General features: G+C 47.0%; 3 protein-coding genes across 11 annotated transcripts in view; 1 reads left to right on the top strand and 2 right to left on the bottom strand.

Annotated features, from left to right (window-relative positions):
• Positions 1 to 14,995, top strand: part of DNAJC11 (DnaJ heat shock protein family (Hsp40) member C11) — a 708,487-nt gene that overhangs the window by 73,720 nt on the left and 619,772 nt on the right. The window lies entirely within an intron of this gene.
• Positions 1 to 14,995, bottom strand: part of CAMTA1 (calmodulin binding transcription activator 1) — a 1,003,074-nt gene that overhangs the window by 496,342 nt on the left and 491,737 nt on the right. For all 9 annotated transcript variants that reach the window (XM_050786880.1, XM_050786872.1, XM_050786886.1 and 6 more), the window contains one exon: positions 9,360 to 9,495. In XM_050786880.1, the coding sequence (XP_050642837.1) occupies positions 9,360 to 9,495 (136 nt within the window). The remainder of the gene's footprint in view (positions 1 to 9,359; positions 9,496 to 14,995) is intronic.
• The window catches only part of VAMP3 (vesicle associated membrane protein 3), a 707,779-nt gene that overhangs the window by 507,874 nt on the left and 184,910 nt on the right, over positions 1 to 14,995 (bottom strand). The gene's annotated exons all lie outside the window — the stretch shown is intronic.

Below are 14,995 nucleotides of genomic sequence, written 5' to 3'. Positions count from 1 at the left end.
CAGTATTTGTGCCGGTCTCAGGTTTTGCCCGAGTGGGACATGAGGTTTTTACATCAGGAAGGAAAGGTGTACCCTGAGGGCACGCAGCATTATAAGGTGTTGAATTAGGGAGTACAAGGAGGACGTGGAAGGTTATTTCATCTGTCCAGGAGAAAAACTCATGAAGCAGAAAGGCAGTATTTCATGAAATCACCTGCTTTCCATCTTCCATTCCGGCCTTGCAGCGAGGGAGGGCATCCACAGGGAGGCTCAGCAGCCAGAAACCCACACACCGCATGGAAGGAAACAAGGGACCAGAGCCAGCGGCCATCAAAGCAGCCTCACCAGAGCCGCTGCGTGAGGAGCTCATTCCTTCTTTAACTTGTTCAGTAACATTTCTCTCCTCAGCTCCTGCTGGTAGCAAAAGAGCCCTTCATCTGCACCTCTGTTTTCCCCATGGTTTTTGCTGCAGCGTGTGGGAAGCAGAGTGGTATGAGCCTAATTAGCCTGTAAGCCATATCCCTGCCCTCTGCCGGTACCTAATCCATGCCAACTAAAGTGAATGGCCGTGACTATCCCAGGACAAGCCTGGAGATTTGTGCTGAATGAGCATAAACTCACACAGACACAAGCCACTGCCGCCAATGACGGGAGGAAACTTCCCCAGCGATGTTCCCCAGCAATGCAAGATGCAGAGAGGATCAAATATTTGATGACTGAGTCAAGTGATGGCCAGAGCTACTCTTCACCCAAGGCAAATAACCATGTCTGGTCACTTACCAAGGGGAAAAGTATCTATTATGGTCTTCCAATGCCTGCCCAGTTTCTGGGTGATGCTGTATATTATGCTTGCAAACGTCCAGGTTGTGTGGCCTGGGTAACATCTCACTCAGTCCCTGCTGTGTGCTGGCGACCAAACAGAGAACGGCCCTTGGTGAATTTCAACAGTGGTATTCGAGGGTTTACATTGTAATTGAATATGCTAAAATTTCCATTCCTGTCCTTATGGGCTAATGTGCAATGAGGTTGAGGGACTGTTATGATAATAATTAAGTACAAGTTCAGCACAGTTGATATGCTGCTGCTCTGCCTTCATCAGGGACTTTCTAGCTTAATAAGGCTCAAATCAAGTTTTAAAATGGAAATTACAAAATATTGTACATATTGTCATCTACCAGAGATACAAGGAGGGCAGAAACTACAATCACACTTCCCGCTACATCTTCCTGGCATGTGTTTTACTAACAAGCTTCTCCCCAAACACTGGCAGAAGAAGGCTTGCATTTTTCCAGGTTGCAGCACCTAAGGGCGCCAGATCTGGGTATCTGGAAGCCCACACGTTTTGGTATTTGAGAGACATCCAGGACTCACTTTTCAGAGGGAGCACGAAAGTCCCCAGCCCTGGCAGCCTCTGGCTTTGCCAGCAAACTGGGGAGTGTCTTCTCCCCAGCAATGGCCAGTGTCCTTCCGGCCTTTTATGGTTCCTGCATCAATAATGTGTCTGGAGATAAACCAACTCACTTCCTCGTGTCTTCAATGAGACCAGTATCCAAAACAGACAAACCTCTGTCTGCAAACGTTCAAAGGAACTGCTCTGATGCTTGGAGGGTTGTCAGATAAAATACATGATGCCCAGCACACTGTGAGTGCCACATAAACAACGGACAATATTTTAGTATAGACATACTTGTACTAAAAAAAAAAACAAAAAACAAAACTATTGTTTATCTGAAATTCACATTTAACTGGGCATCAATATTCTCCTTTGTGTGTGTGTGCACACATGTCTGTGCATGCACATACTAAATCTGGCAACATACAATCTGGCCTACGTAGCAAGAGTACACACACAGACCCTTGCTGCCAGAGTGAGTGTACCCTGGAAGCTCGAAAGCTACAGCTTCAGGACAAATGGAAATGGGCAGTTCATGCTGGGAGGAGATAAACAACTTGTTACTCCTAAGTGAAAGTTCTCGTGGGAATATACAGGACTCAACCGCTCTCGCATCAAATTGCAACTGAGGAGTGACAGCCAGTTATGCAGTGTGTTTGGGGACCAACTCCCAACCACTGAAGTGGACAGTGAGGGACCTGCTGTGTCTTCGTCTTGCAGATCCTGGATGAAATGAGGATGATAACAGTATCTACCTAATAGGGATGGTACCAAGTAACTGAATGAGTCGATGTGCATAAGACGATGCACACAGGACTGCATATTCAGTAAAAGTCAATAAATGATGCCGTGATTATTGTTGCTATTGTAATTTGGCTGTAGTTAGGGAAGAGAGAGCCTTAAGAAGACTGAAAATCTGTGTTCCCCCAACATGTATACGATGAAAACTAACGCCCCCCCTCCCCACACACACACTATGTGATGGTATGTGGAAGTGGGGCTTTGTGGAGGTGATTAGATCGTGAGAGTGAAGTCTTTCTGAACGGGGTTTGTGTGCCCTGATAAAAGGGACCCCAGAGAGCTCTTTCTCCCCTCCCACCATGTGAGGATGCAGTGAGAAGATGCCATGTATGCACCAGGAAACAAGCCCTCACCACACACCAAATCTGCCTGCACCTTGATTCTAAACTTCCCAGCCTCTAGAACTATGAGGAATAAATTTCAGTTGTTTAAGCCACCCAGTCTATGATCTTTTGTGATAGCAACTAGATGTGGCTAAGACAGAAGGAGAAGCAAAAGCACCACCCTGCCAGTCCTTCGCGAACTCAGCAGAATGCAAACAGAAAGGCTGCTCCTGCTACTTCAAAACGGAGCTAGCTTAATGTTATTTATCAAATTTTTAATTATATGAATTGGGTAGAAACATGTCACCAGGGATGCCAAGTAATTAGAAATTAAGGAAAAACTATGGATTTGAGCTCCTGAATTGATTCTACCAAAACACATCCAGGTAACAGGAAATTAAGTTTTAACTCGTTGGCCTACTAGCAGAATGAGGCACAAAAATTCAGACGATAAAAAGCCAGCAGAGAGCCCTGGGAGATTCCCTGAGGTGCCCCTGAACAGACGCTCCCTGCGCTAGAGACGGTCATGAGACTAAGACACCTCAGCCTCCAGGGCTCGAAGCCAGACAGAAGAGACAGCCCCACTTCTGAAACCAAAGACTTAGGTTCAAGTCCCAGATGCACAACCCATGAGGATAAACGTATCTGCCAGGACTGAATCACAGGGCTGGGGTGAGGCTTGCAGGAAGTGTAATTGTGGAAGCAGTTAGTCACTGGGCAAATCCACTTCCCAGAGCAAGGTGGTGTCGGGGTAGATTCTGTAGATACTCTGTAGAGACTCTTTGTTGCTTAGTATCTGGATACAGGCTTTCTAGCAGGGAGAAAATAAATACTCAACTTATCTTTTTTGAACTGGACAAGGCTGATAGGAAGGCAACCTGAACACTTCCTTAAGAAGGGTACAGATGGAAAGCAACAGCAATGTAGGGGAGGAAATCATCACTTCTGGCTAAAGATTAGGGGAGATAGGCTTGGGGGGCGGGGAGTCAGAAGTTATGAGGCTAAGACAATGTAGACCTAGACATGGGAAAAAAATAGCTTCTGAACAAGGAACATGGTAGGGTATGGACTGGTGGGTACACAGTGAGGCCGGAGGGGAATGGGGTAAAATAATCTGTCCACAGACCAAAGACACATGTTTTTCTTTTAATTTAATTTTCTTCTTATTATCATTTTTAAAATTTTTTTATTTTAATTATACTTTAAGTTCTGGGGTACATGTGCAGAACATGCAGTTTTGTTCCATAGGTATACATGTGCCATAGTGCTTTGCTGCACCCATCAACCTGTATCTACATTAGGTATTTCTCCTAATGCTCTCCCTCTCCTAGCCCCTGACTCCCCGACAGGCCCTGGTGTGTGATGTTCCCCTCCCTGTGTCCATGTGTTCTCATTGTTCAACTCCCACTTTTGAGTGAGAACATGCGGTGCTGGGTTTTCTGTTCTTGAGACACATGATTTTTTACTAAAAGTAGAAATACGTATTCTATGTGAAACATGCAGTGCTTCCATGCTGGTTTGTTTGCCCTCTGTGAGCTTCTGCCCCTTGTTCATTTCATGAGGCACCTTACCTCCACCTTATCTATTTATTGCTGTTTTCCAAACTTGATTTGGGCACCATACATGTTCATGGCTGGCTATTTAAAATATTTTCCACAGGCTGCAAGCAAGATACCAATTTATCTTATGGCTGCAAGCAGAGCTGAAATGATCTGGCATTGCCACAGGGCAGACAGTTATTTCATGCCCTGTTAATTCCTAATGCAGTAACTACAATATCATTCCTATTTTAAAAGAGGTGCTTTCTTTTCTTTTTTAATATGTGGCCTAAGTGCCCAAATAAAGAACATCACTTCTAATGAGGCCAAGTCTCAAAACATAACCTCGTTACCACTGCTACCATCCTAATGCCAGGTTTCTGGCTTTAAGGCAGTTAAGAAGTCAAAGAAACTCTTCGTTCTTTACAGGCAATGCAAACACATCAGCAACGCTAAATGTTCTCTTCACATCTGAAAATGCCAATCAGACGTGAGGGGCTGGTGTTTCCACCCAAAGACGGTCCAGGCCAGGGGGGTCCTTCTGCCACAGAACAGGCTCAGTAGAAGGGGCTGTCTCTGTGAATGTGACCACCATGAAACCAAGAGCCTCTGTGCTGTGACCACTCATTGGTTCCAAAGGCAGAACATCCGTGGCAAGTCATGCCTTAAGAGCAGAGAGGGCCCCGTCGCTAGGAGGATAAGACCTGGTCTGGACAGGCCTGGGGGAAATACTGATCCATCACGATTCTGGGCGCCTGTTGCTTCAAGTCACTTTGGCTGATTCTCAACAGACTCTATTCATTGATACTGCTCAGCCCTCCCCTGTCACTTGACCCACTCCCACCGTGCCCCACTTCCTTATGCTCATGTCACTTCCTTCAGGGCAAGTCAGCCTCAGGTTCCCCTCCTGCATCCCCCACGCAGGGCCTGGTAATTCTATCACAGCCCTCAAAACCCTGCATCGGGGTTGCATGATTGATTTTTTTAGTCTCCCCATGAGATAGGGGACCACGTGTTCTCTTTACATCACTGCATCCCAGCACCCATTGCCATACTAGGTGGAGAGAAAGCCTCCAATCCCCAGTGGATGAAGGAAGGATGTGTGCTGAATAAACAGGTGCTGACTTCATCTAAAAAGTCTACAGGCCCCACCCGAGTACCCAGAAGCAACTGATATAAAGGCAAGAGCTTGAGCTTTAGCACCAAGCAGTCCCAGGCTCAAGTACCAGCTCTGTCACTGACTGAGGTATGACGTAGGGCAAGAGAAACCCTCTCTGAGGTTCAGTCTCTCCATCTGTAAAATAGTTATAATACCATCTACTTTGCATGCATGTGTTTATGAGGATTCAATGAGATGGTATACCTGGTATACAGGAAATGTGTAAGCCCATGACTATCCCAGTAGTAACTGTGTAGCTCCCATCTGTTGTGGGAACCCAGCAGCAAAGAAATTGGAGAGGACAAGAGCCCAGAGCTGCCTTGGGTTCTAGGACACCCAGCACTCTCAGCAGAAAGATGTGGATATAGGACCTAAGACAGCCCCACTAGGACCTAAGGCAGCCCCACAAGCTTCTGGGGCCAGAGAAAAGCATCATGAACTTGGAAGGAATTCTTCCGGCATGGCCCAGAGAACAGCATCATCTCTGACTAACCTCCCTCAGCTCATCCGACCACAAAGCTGCAGTGACCCCAGAACCAGGGTGATGCTTCACATCCAGCTTTTTGCTCTCTGGGAGTCTCCCACTCCCAAAGCTCCTCCACCCTATCAGGCACCAGAGAAGCAGGCATAAATCTGTATGGGGTACAGGGCCAACTCCAGACCTGCAGAGATTTCATCTCCTGAAACAGTGACATCGCAACCACCCTCTTTTTCCTTCCTGCCAACCTTTGTCATCCCTGGAAACCTTATCGAGCTAGCTTCTCCTTGGCTTGCAGACAAGACAACTAATCATGGACCTAACAGCTCGTCAGCTTCAAAAGCAGCTCCCCCCATCCTGTGCCTGGCTGAGAAAATCAATGTGCCTTTGAGTTGCCGTGTGTAGAGAGGGCCTCAGCTTCTGAGAACAAAAGAAGCGAGATGGCTGAACAGTTCCATAAACAGGGCTGGAAGTTTTCCCGGCCTGAGGGAAGGCTTATAGCAAGTGATATGTTAAACGGTAGATCCAAATATCTTTATCATGCCCCTGAACTGAGGAAAACAGCTCGGGTGGTAGAAAAATCACAGCTCCAAGACCCTGTGCGGGACTGTCCACTCCAACCCGCAGAAGAGTAGCTGGTTGGCGCCTTGCCTGGCGTGATGAAGATGCTGAGTCTATGGGAACTGCCTGATTGAATCCACCAAAGCAGGATGCAGAGTCCAAACTCAGCAGCCCCCGCCTCCTGTGATGTACAAAGTCCCATGGAAATCCCTGTTGCAATTTCCTGGTGGAAAGGACCAACCACACCCTATGCCAGAGCACACCCTCTGGTCTTCCCCGCCCTTGGGGCAGAAATGCCGATGAGACGTGGGGGTTGATCTTGTCTGAAAAGGCCTTCTTCAGGGCTGTTTAAAAATCCATGTCCATGCCCATGGTAGACCATTCATAGCAACAAGCTCCCATTAACAGAAGAAGGCACTCATCCTCACGAATAATTAAGACAAACTCAAATTCAAATAGAAGGGGGTACCATCTCTCATCTATCAATAAGCAGGAGAATGTGGGGAAAATTGTAATCTCCAGGCATGGACATAGGCATGTGATTAGCAGCCAGAGGCAGAATCTAATAAACTGATCATGCCCAGACCTTATAACCCAGCAATTCTGGGTCCAGGTTGCCTATGTGCCCAAAAAGACGTGTATAAGAACACTTATTGAAGTGTTATTTATAATGCTAAAAAACTGAAAGGAATCTAAAGTAGGGGCTACGGCCAGGGAAACGGCTCAAGTGTTTATATAGTAGAGTGCTATAGGACTGTGAAAAGGGATGAAGGAACCTCAGTATCAACATAGACACAGCTCAGACCACAGTGCAGAGTGGAAAAGGTAAACTGCAAACAATATGTAAATTGCACGTACACACACACACACACACACACACACACACACACACACACACACAGAGTCCCACCCGACTTTAAGGGCTCAGCTTGTATCCCACCTGACCTAGGAAGTGTCTCTGACCATTCCAGCCCACTCTGCACTCCCAGGATGCTTATCATAAAAGCCCAGGCTGCTCTGCCTCTCAGCACTATTGATGACCTTCATGTATGTCAAGTCTCTTCAACTTGACCATGAGTCCGTGGGGCAGAGAACATGGCTCCTATTCTCTCTGCAGACACCACAGCGCCTTGCACAGAGCAGGCACACAGGGTCCATATTTGCTGAGTGGCTCAGTGGGACAACTCCCTGAGCTCATGGGCAAGGCCACCACATAATGCATCATAGTAGGTGGCTTCTCTCTGAGAACCTAAAGCAAGCATCATGTCGCTGGCCGTTCCCACTGCCCACACTGCCATCCATGTCAGGAGGTCCTGGAAACCCCTCCCCATCCTGCCCGTCTCCCTTTCCCAAAGTTCTGAGGGGACAGACTGTTGTCTGCAAGTATGAGTACCACAAATAACTCCAAACATAAATATGGCCTAAAAATAGCCATAAATCATTCTGATTCCATCCAGCGACAATTCTAATTTATAACATGAGGAAAGAAAATGAACACTGTGGGTTGTTTTTTCCCCTCGGCTTCTCAGCTGCTGCTGAGGAAGAATTCCACCCTGCTGTTACTCACAAGCAGAAGTTCCTGATTTACGTATTACTAAAGATGAAATATACCAGGGGCCTACGGGCATAGGAGCTACTGTGACTTTCAGTGTGATTTCCTGCAGCCCTATTATTCCCAGTGCGAGTAGCCTCCTTGTTTGGGGGCCCCACCCAGCTTTGTCTCACTCTCTACCTCTTCCTCCAGCATAGGAGATGAGGGTCCTCCCAGGAAGAACCAAGCCCTGCCTCCTTTGGCTCCCTGCGATGATGGCTAATGGGTTTGTACAATCACCGGTCACAGTCCTAGAGGTGTGTCCAGAGCAGTGTGTTTGGGGTAATCTGCATTTTAATGTTCCGTGCAGTCAATTAAACCACACTGTGCAAACACTGAGCACAGGAGAGTGCAGGGAACTGGAATTTCTTGGATAGAGGCTTTTCTTTGTGCATCTCCATAAAGCATTGTTATTAGGTATTTAAAAAAAATAATAAAACAAAAGTCATCTCTCTGTGAGGTCATGTAATACAAGCCATCTGATGCTATTTTTAACAGCCATAAAAGCACATGATTAATACAGAAAAAGTCATCATGACAAAGCACGTCACCAAAAACATTGGCGTGGAAGGGCAACCCATTGAACTCAAGTGGGTTTATGGTCCTAGCTATCCATCCAGTATGCTCGCAAACTCAACACACCAACAGACTCCAGAATGCCTCTCTTTGACCAGTTTGAAATAACAGGTGGATCATAAGCCAGCTTCTCAGCTCTGGGCCCAAGGTGGCACTTTCCCTATTTCCAGGGGAAGTTCCTTCCCAGGACCAGTAAGGACTCAGGGAAGTGGGTGCCCGTTGACTAGCAGGCCAAGACTTCACCTGGACTCATGCCCTCCCCCTCTACTGCTGTGACACATGGCTTGGGCCCTCTAATGACGGCAAAGAGGAATAAGGGAATTTCTCCATGGCTGCCCAAGATGGAGAGCCTGTGGGGTGAAAACAACAGCAAGGAAACCAGTGTTTACCCAAGGGCCAAAACCGGAAGTCGGCCCAAGATCCCAAGATGTTTCTGCAGGACCCCAACCATGCAAGAATCACACACACCTGTGATCCCATTTAATGATCTCAAACCTCTAGTAAGGCTGACACACCCAGGGTTTGTCGGTGGAGGGGTGAAGCCAGGCTGTGTCGGGGGTCTACCAGCTCAGCAGGGGGAGGCCAGGGTCACCTCAAGAGGGAAGTTCCTTACGCTGCCTCCCCTCTTCCCTGACACTTTGCAAACTCTCAATGCACCCAGAGGCTCTTCTGTGATAAATACAACAAATGAGTCCGCAGGAACCTTGCAAATCCCCATCTATATACCAATGACTCCCAGGAAACAGGAATGCTTTAGTTCAATCCAGTTTCACTGAAAACTTGAATGGAGACTATAGGGTAAGAAGGTAGAAAAACGAAACAAAAGCAAAACCAGGGTCTTGGCAAACAAAAATTCTTTGGACAGAGGTGACTCGCATCAAATTACTCCGAGCAATTCCATTCTCCACTGCAGCCTGCAAATGACATTTGTGCACCAAGGGAACCTTTTCTGCTGTTTACCTCCACTCCCTGGACCTTGAGTTTCATGTGGTCCTCTCTGGTCGTTTTCCCATCTTTCCTCTTTTTCCAGCAATACCCATCTTTCCTGTATTTCACTTTCTTCCTGTTGTAGAGTATCATTGAGCCATTCTGTGGTCTGGAAACAACAAATGGTTAAGTTACCAAGAGCACCAAGCAGAAGAAAAATTTATGAAGAAAGATATCGTCGACCAGTAAAAGTCTCTACAGAAAAGCAATATTCCACATTTGCTGGAACATAATTTTTCACCTTTTATTGCAGCTCCCTGGATTAACCATGTTTTATGGCCAGCCAAAATTTGCTTTGGATTTGGTACCTAATGAATTAAATGTGTCAATGATAGGCTTAAAAAACATCCCCTCAGTAATAACCACAGAGTAATCAGGATATACGATGTGGGGGCCTGAGCTCTGCACTGAAAAGTAGGCAAAAGAGAGACAGAAAGCAAAAAGAGCCAGGGGTATCTTGGCAGCCTGCAATATCTTATCTCTTGTGGAAGGATTTTCTACACATCTTTTAATCCATCACCCAGCATTAGGAAATAAATAAGTTTAACGCAGACGCTAGATGACTATGTTAAGAACAGACCAATGGCAGAGCTATTCACCGAGGCCAAATGCTCTTGGTTCATTGCCTGCATTTAGATTACTGCTAGATATGAAAGAGCATCTGCAGTCTTGCTTCCCAAGCAAGCTAAGTACCCGATTCTTTCCCATTTGGGCTTCAGCTGTCAGGGGTCTCAGATACTGCCAGGTAAAGTCATCTATTCAGTCCATAGCCAGAGTATCTCAGGGAAATAGTTGCCTGCTCGCTAAATGCTAAGAGTTAGATGGTCATTCTTGTAATGATGAAAAAGAAAAAGAACTTTGAATTTTCCAAAAAGAAAACACGCGTCCACCACAGAGAGGAGAGGCTGATGACGTGCATATCTGCAGATGCAGTGGTCAGGTCACATATTTGGGTTTGGAAACTCCAAGAAGAGAAAGAACTAAACCCCTCTAGCAGTTGAGGGCAATCAACTGCTTTCAGAATAAAGTTTCAGTAGCTGTGGGCAGATCCAACCTCAAGGGAGACTCCCCCAAAAGCCAGCAGCACCCCCCGCAGTGCTGCGCCACTCTGCACCTGAACGTGCGGCAGGGGAAGAGGAACGCCGGTGATTCTGTGCGCCACGAGGCCAGCGCAGGCTTGCCATCTCACTCTCAGCTGAGGCCAGAGAGCTCTTTATACAAATAAGGCAAATGAAGTGGCTTCTTCAGCACGGCTTGTATGTTTCTCTGCTACAACGGAGGCGGAGGCGAGGAAACCACAAGTCAGCCATCTGTCCCCCTCAGGGCTGGGGCAAGACCGTCCAGCCCCTTTCTTTTCTTCTTGCTACGAACGATGGGCCATTTCACAAGTGGCACAGAACATTGGCTGTTGATGGCTTCATATTCTATTGTCTGTGGGGAAAAAACAGCCCCACCAGGGTGACTGCAGCTAATTGTAGTTTCCACCCAGCCTGACTATGTCATTCAGTGGCAGTATGATGACTAAACAGCAATTCCGCTGGAAATTACAGACTTTCAACAGCGACTCCCGATACTTCATTGTTTCCCGATCAGGGCACAATTGGTTTGTGTCAGTGTTGGTTTCCTCCCTAAGTCTGTACCGACTAAAACAATCAGGAAATGGCTCCACGTGCTTGTCACAACGCTGTCACCCGCCGGTATCTGTCTCCCGCTTACAAGTCTGCACTGGAAACCTTACAATTCGCTTCCATTTCTAAATGGCAGGTAGGCTCGTGCGTGGGGCCAACGATGCCAGCCTCTTCCCACTTCAGCCCCTCTCCAGATGTTTGTCCTTAATCTTCACAGTGCTGTAAGTCCTCCCTGCCCCTGAAAGACCAATTAGAAGGTGCCTGAGGTCCACGGACTGTGCTTAGGACCACTGCCTAAGGAATAAGCAAGGGAACTTGTTTAATCAAACAGGCAGGCTCTGTGTGTGGCTCATCCTCTCCAAAAACGAATGAAGACGTTCATGAGAGTGTGGCAATGCCAGGTCTTCTTCTGTGGATGGGTTTTCTGTTACTGGAGAATGAAGATGCTCCATCCACAGGAGAAGACCCGACATTGATCCAATCCAGCCTCTCGTGAGCTAAGACATGAACTGTGGTTTGTTCCATCCCTTGCCCTTTCTAAATATGACTAATAACCTCAGTAGTGTCCTCAGGCAAACTGTTCCCACATCGTAAGTGGTATGACCCACAGAGAGGGGACTCTCTCAAACACTGTCATGTACACAATCAGAATCACAACCGCACTCACCCTAGGAAACCCAGCTTCCTCCGGTGACCCACCCTTTGGCATTCTGAGAGTAGCCCTGTCATCTGGCACTTTCAGCAGGATACAATCCCACAGGGAACTTAAATGTCCAGCTTAAATGGCCTTAATAAATGGAATCATCATTTTAACTTGCAATAATGAGCAACCTAATAGTGTTTAATCCGCCAATCTGATTTTAATAGAACTTGTTCGGCTCTGTGTGATGGGGAAGGCCCTTACCACAACTCAGGGTCCTAGGAACAGCAAAGGGGAAAGACAGGCTGCAGAAGGGCCCCTGTGCCCCTCAAGGCAAAGAAAATTAGGCTGTACTGCCGTCCCAGAAAAGAATCAAAAGCAAGTCAGACCCAGCACTTTTGGAGGCCGAGGTGGGTGGATCACTTGAGGACAGGAGTTTGGGACCAGCCTGGCCAACATGGTGAAACCCCATCTCTACTAAAAACACAAAAAATTAGCCGGGCATGGTGGCAGGCGCCTGTAATTCCAGCTACTCGGGAGGCTGAGGCAGGAGACTCCCTTGAACCCGGGAGACAGAGGTTGCAGTGAGCTGAGATTGTGACATTGCACTCCAGCCTGGGTGACAGAGCAAGATTCCATCTCAAAAAAAAAAAAAAAAAAAAAAAAAAGCAAGTCAGAGCTGCTGGGAAGGCATCAGAGGAGGGAAGTGGGGTCCTGCTCTGGGAGGAATGACAGGTGGGCTAGACAACAGGGTCCAGTCAGGGGAGGACTTTAACACACTTCATGATGGCATAAAAGATAGTCCCCCTCCTACAAGAACAGCAGGAAAATAGGAATGGAATTGCAGACGGAGAGGATAACAGAAGCTTCGTAGAGCAGGCATGGAAGCCCTGCAACTTAATAATGTCACCTACTTCCAGTTATTGCTGACTTACTGTGTGCCCGGTGCCGGTGGAGCACACCACTTGTGCATCTGTATCATTTATACCTAAGTCTATATCCGTACCTGTACCTATAACCTATAACTATGATCCATATTATTTGCATCCTTGCACCCACCCTGTGAGGTAGGTGTTATTATCATTCCCAACATATAATCAAACCATTCTAGCCACAAAGTGTTCAGGCAGGATACACGCTGAGTTGGTCCGACTCCAGGGTTGCCCCTAAGGCTGCTGGGCTAGCACAGGCTGTGGGGCCAGTCTCTGTTCTGCTCTACCAGCTGGGTGATCATTACTGCCCTGAAAGCACCCCTTACCCGACGGACAGGGATTTGGTGGGTGAATCCCAAGCTTCCTTTCCCTGTGGCTGGGGTCACGCCGGGGCAATCCCAGGCTTTCCTGCCCAGTGGAGGGGGTCACTCTGGGGCAATCCCAGGCTTTCCTGCCCAGTGGCTGGGGTCACTCTGGGGCAATCCCAGGCTTCCCTGCCCAGTGGCTGGGGTCACTCTGGGGCAATCCCAGGCTTCCCTGCCCAGTGGCTGGGGTCACTCTGGGGCAATCCCAGGCTTCCCTGCCCAGTGGCTGGGGTCACTCTGGGGCAATCCCAGGCTTCCCTGCCCAGTGGCTGGGGTCACTCTGGGGCAATCCCAGGCTTCCCTGCCCTGTGGCTGGGGTCACTCTGGGGCAATCCCAGGTTTCCCTACCCTGTGGCTGGGGTCACTCTGGGGCAATCCCAGGCTTCCCTGCCCTGTGGCTGGGGTCACTCTGGGGCAATCCCAGGTTTCCCTGCCCAGTGGAGGGGGTCACCCTCCTTGTAAGCTCCAGTTCCCACAGTGGTGACTTGCAGGGGGAATGGCCCTTCATTTGCATTCCTCCTCCCCCTCTTTCACTTCCACATGCCCTGACTGCTGTTTCCTGGGATAGCTTCTCAGATAAACTGTTCACACTCAAGTCTTCATCGCGGGATCTCCTTCCGAGGAAGCTGAACGAAGGCTGATGGTGTGAGACAGCCACAGGGAAACCTTCTGAGACCTCCACCGCAGCCATGCAGAGGCATGTCAAGAAAAACACGAGGACAACAGGGAGCTTCATTCTCACTACAGAGGTTTCTAGCCAAGGAAACCTTTTATCTAAGAGATTAATAGCCAGCAAAACCAATAGCGCTCAGTGCAACATGGCGAAAAGGTCATGGGATCAATGGAAACCTACTACAAATTGTAACAGTAAAGAGATGGGTATAAAGTTAGCTTATATTTTAATTATCTAGCCAAGAAAGATATAATATCTACATAATATCTATAAGCTACTGGCTTATAGATACATATTCTATAAGATTATATGTATTATATATATAATACAGTCTTAGTAAGACTGCATAGATTACACAGGGTAAGACTGTGTATGATACATATTATATATGAGAAGTATATAAAATATCTATATGCTATTAGCCTATAGATTATCAGCCAATAGCTTATAGACATTGTATGAATGTGTGTAGGTATGTGTGTGTGTGTGGGTGTGTGTGTGTATGTGTGTGTGTGTGTGTGTATATATATATATATATATATATCTTGGCTAGATAATTAAAATATAAACTATTGACTAGATAGATTGATGAAACGATGGAAGTCCCCATTTACTATAGAGAAACAAAATCAAATGCCTAGGCATACGTTTAACAAGAAATTCCCAAAACCTAAAAATAAAAACTCTAAAAATATTCTAAAAGACCTACAAGAGTAGGTTTTGATTCACGCAAAAACATAACATGTCTTGGTTAGGTAGAGTCGCAATCATTAAAATGTCAATCTTCCCAAGTTAATTTATAAATGCGACGTCGTAACAATGAGAATCCCATCAGGATTTTTTTTTTCTGGATCTAGAACATTTTACTCTAAAGTTTATTTGAAAGGAAGAAGCACTAAGAATAGCCAAATAAACCTCCCAAAAGAAGCCCAAGGTATAGGGGCTAGCGTTACCAGCTATTAACACATACAAGAAAACTTTCATATCTTAAAAAGTATGGAAATTACACATGCATAGACGAGCCAATGGAACAGAATAGAAAATTCAGAAATAATCCCACTTCCATACACAAATTTAGGATACACAATTAAGGAGGTATCTCAAGTCAGTGGGAAAAGGGTCAATTTTTTTTTTTTTTTTTTTTTTTTTTTTTGAGACGGAGTCTCTCTCTGTCGCCCAGGCTGGAGTGCAGTGGCCGGATCTCGGCTCACCGCAAGCTCTGCCTCCCGGGTTCCCGCCATTCTCCTGCCTCAGCCTCGCGAGTAGCTGGGACTGCAGGCGCCTGCCACCACGCCCGGCTAATTTTTGTATTTTTAGTAGAGACGGGGTTTCACGGTGTTAGCCAGGATGGTCTCGATCTCCTGACCTCGT

The sequence above is a fragment of the Macaca thibetana genome, chromosome 1 (assembly GCF_024542745.1).
Source record: "Macaca thibetana thibetana isolate TM-01 chromosome 1, ASM2454274v1, whole genome shotgun sequence".
Taxonomy (NCBI): domain Eukaryota; kingdom Metazoa; phylum Chordata; class Mammalia; order Primates; family Cercopithecidae; genus Macaca; species Macaca thibetana.
This window is presented reverse-complemented; position numbering and strand designations above follow the sequence as displayed.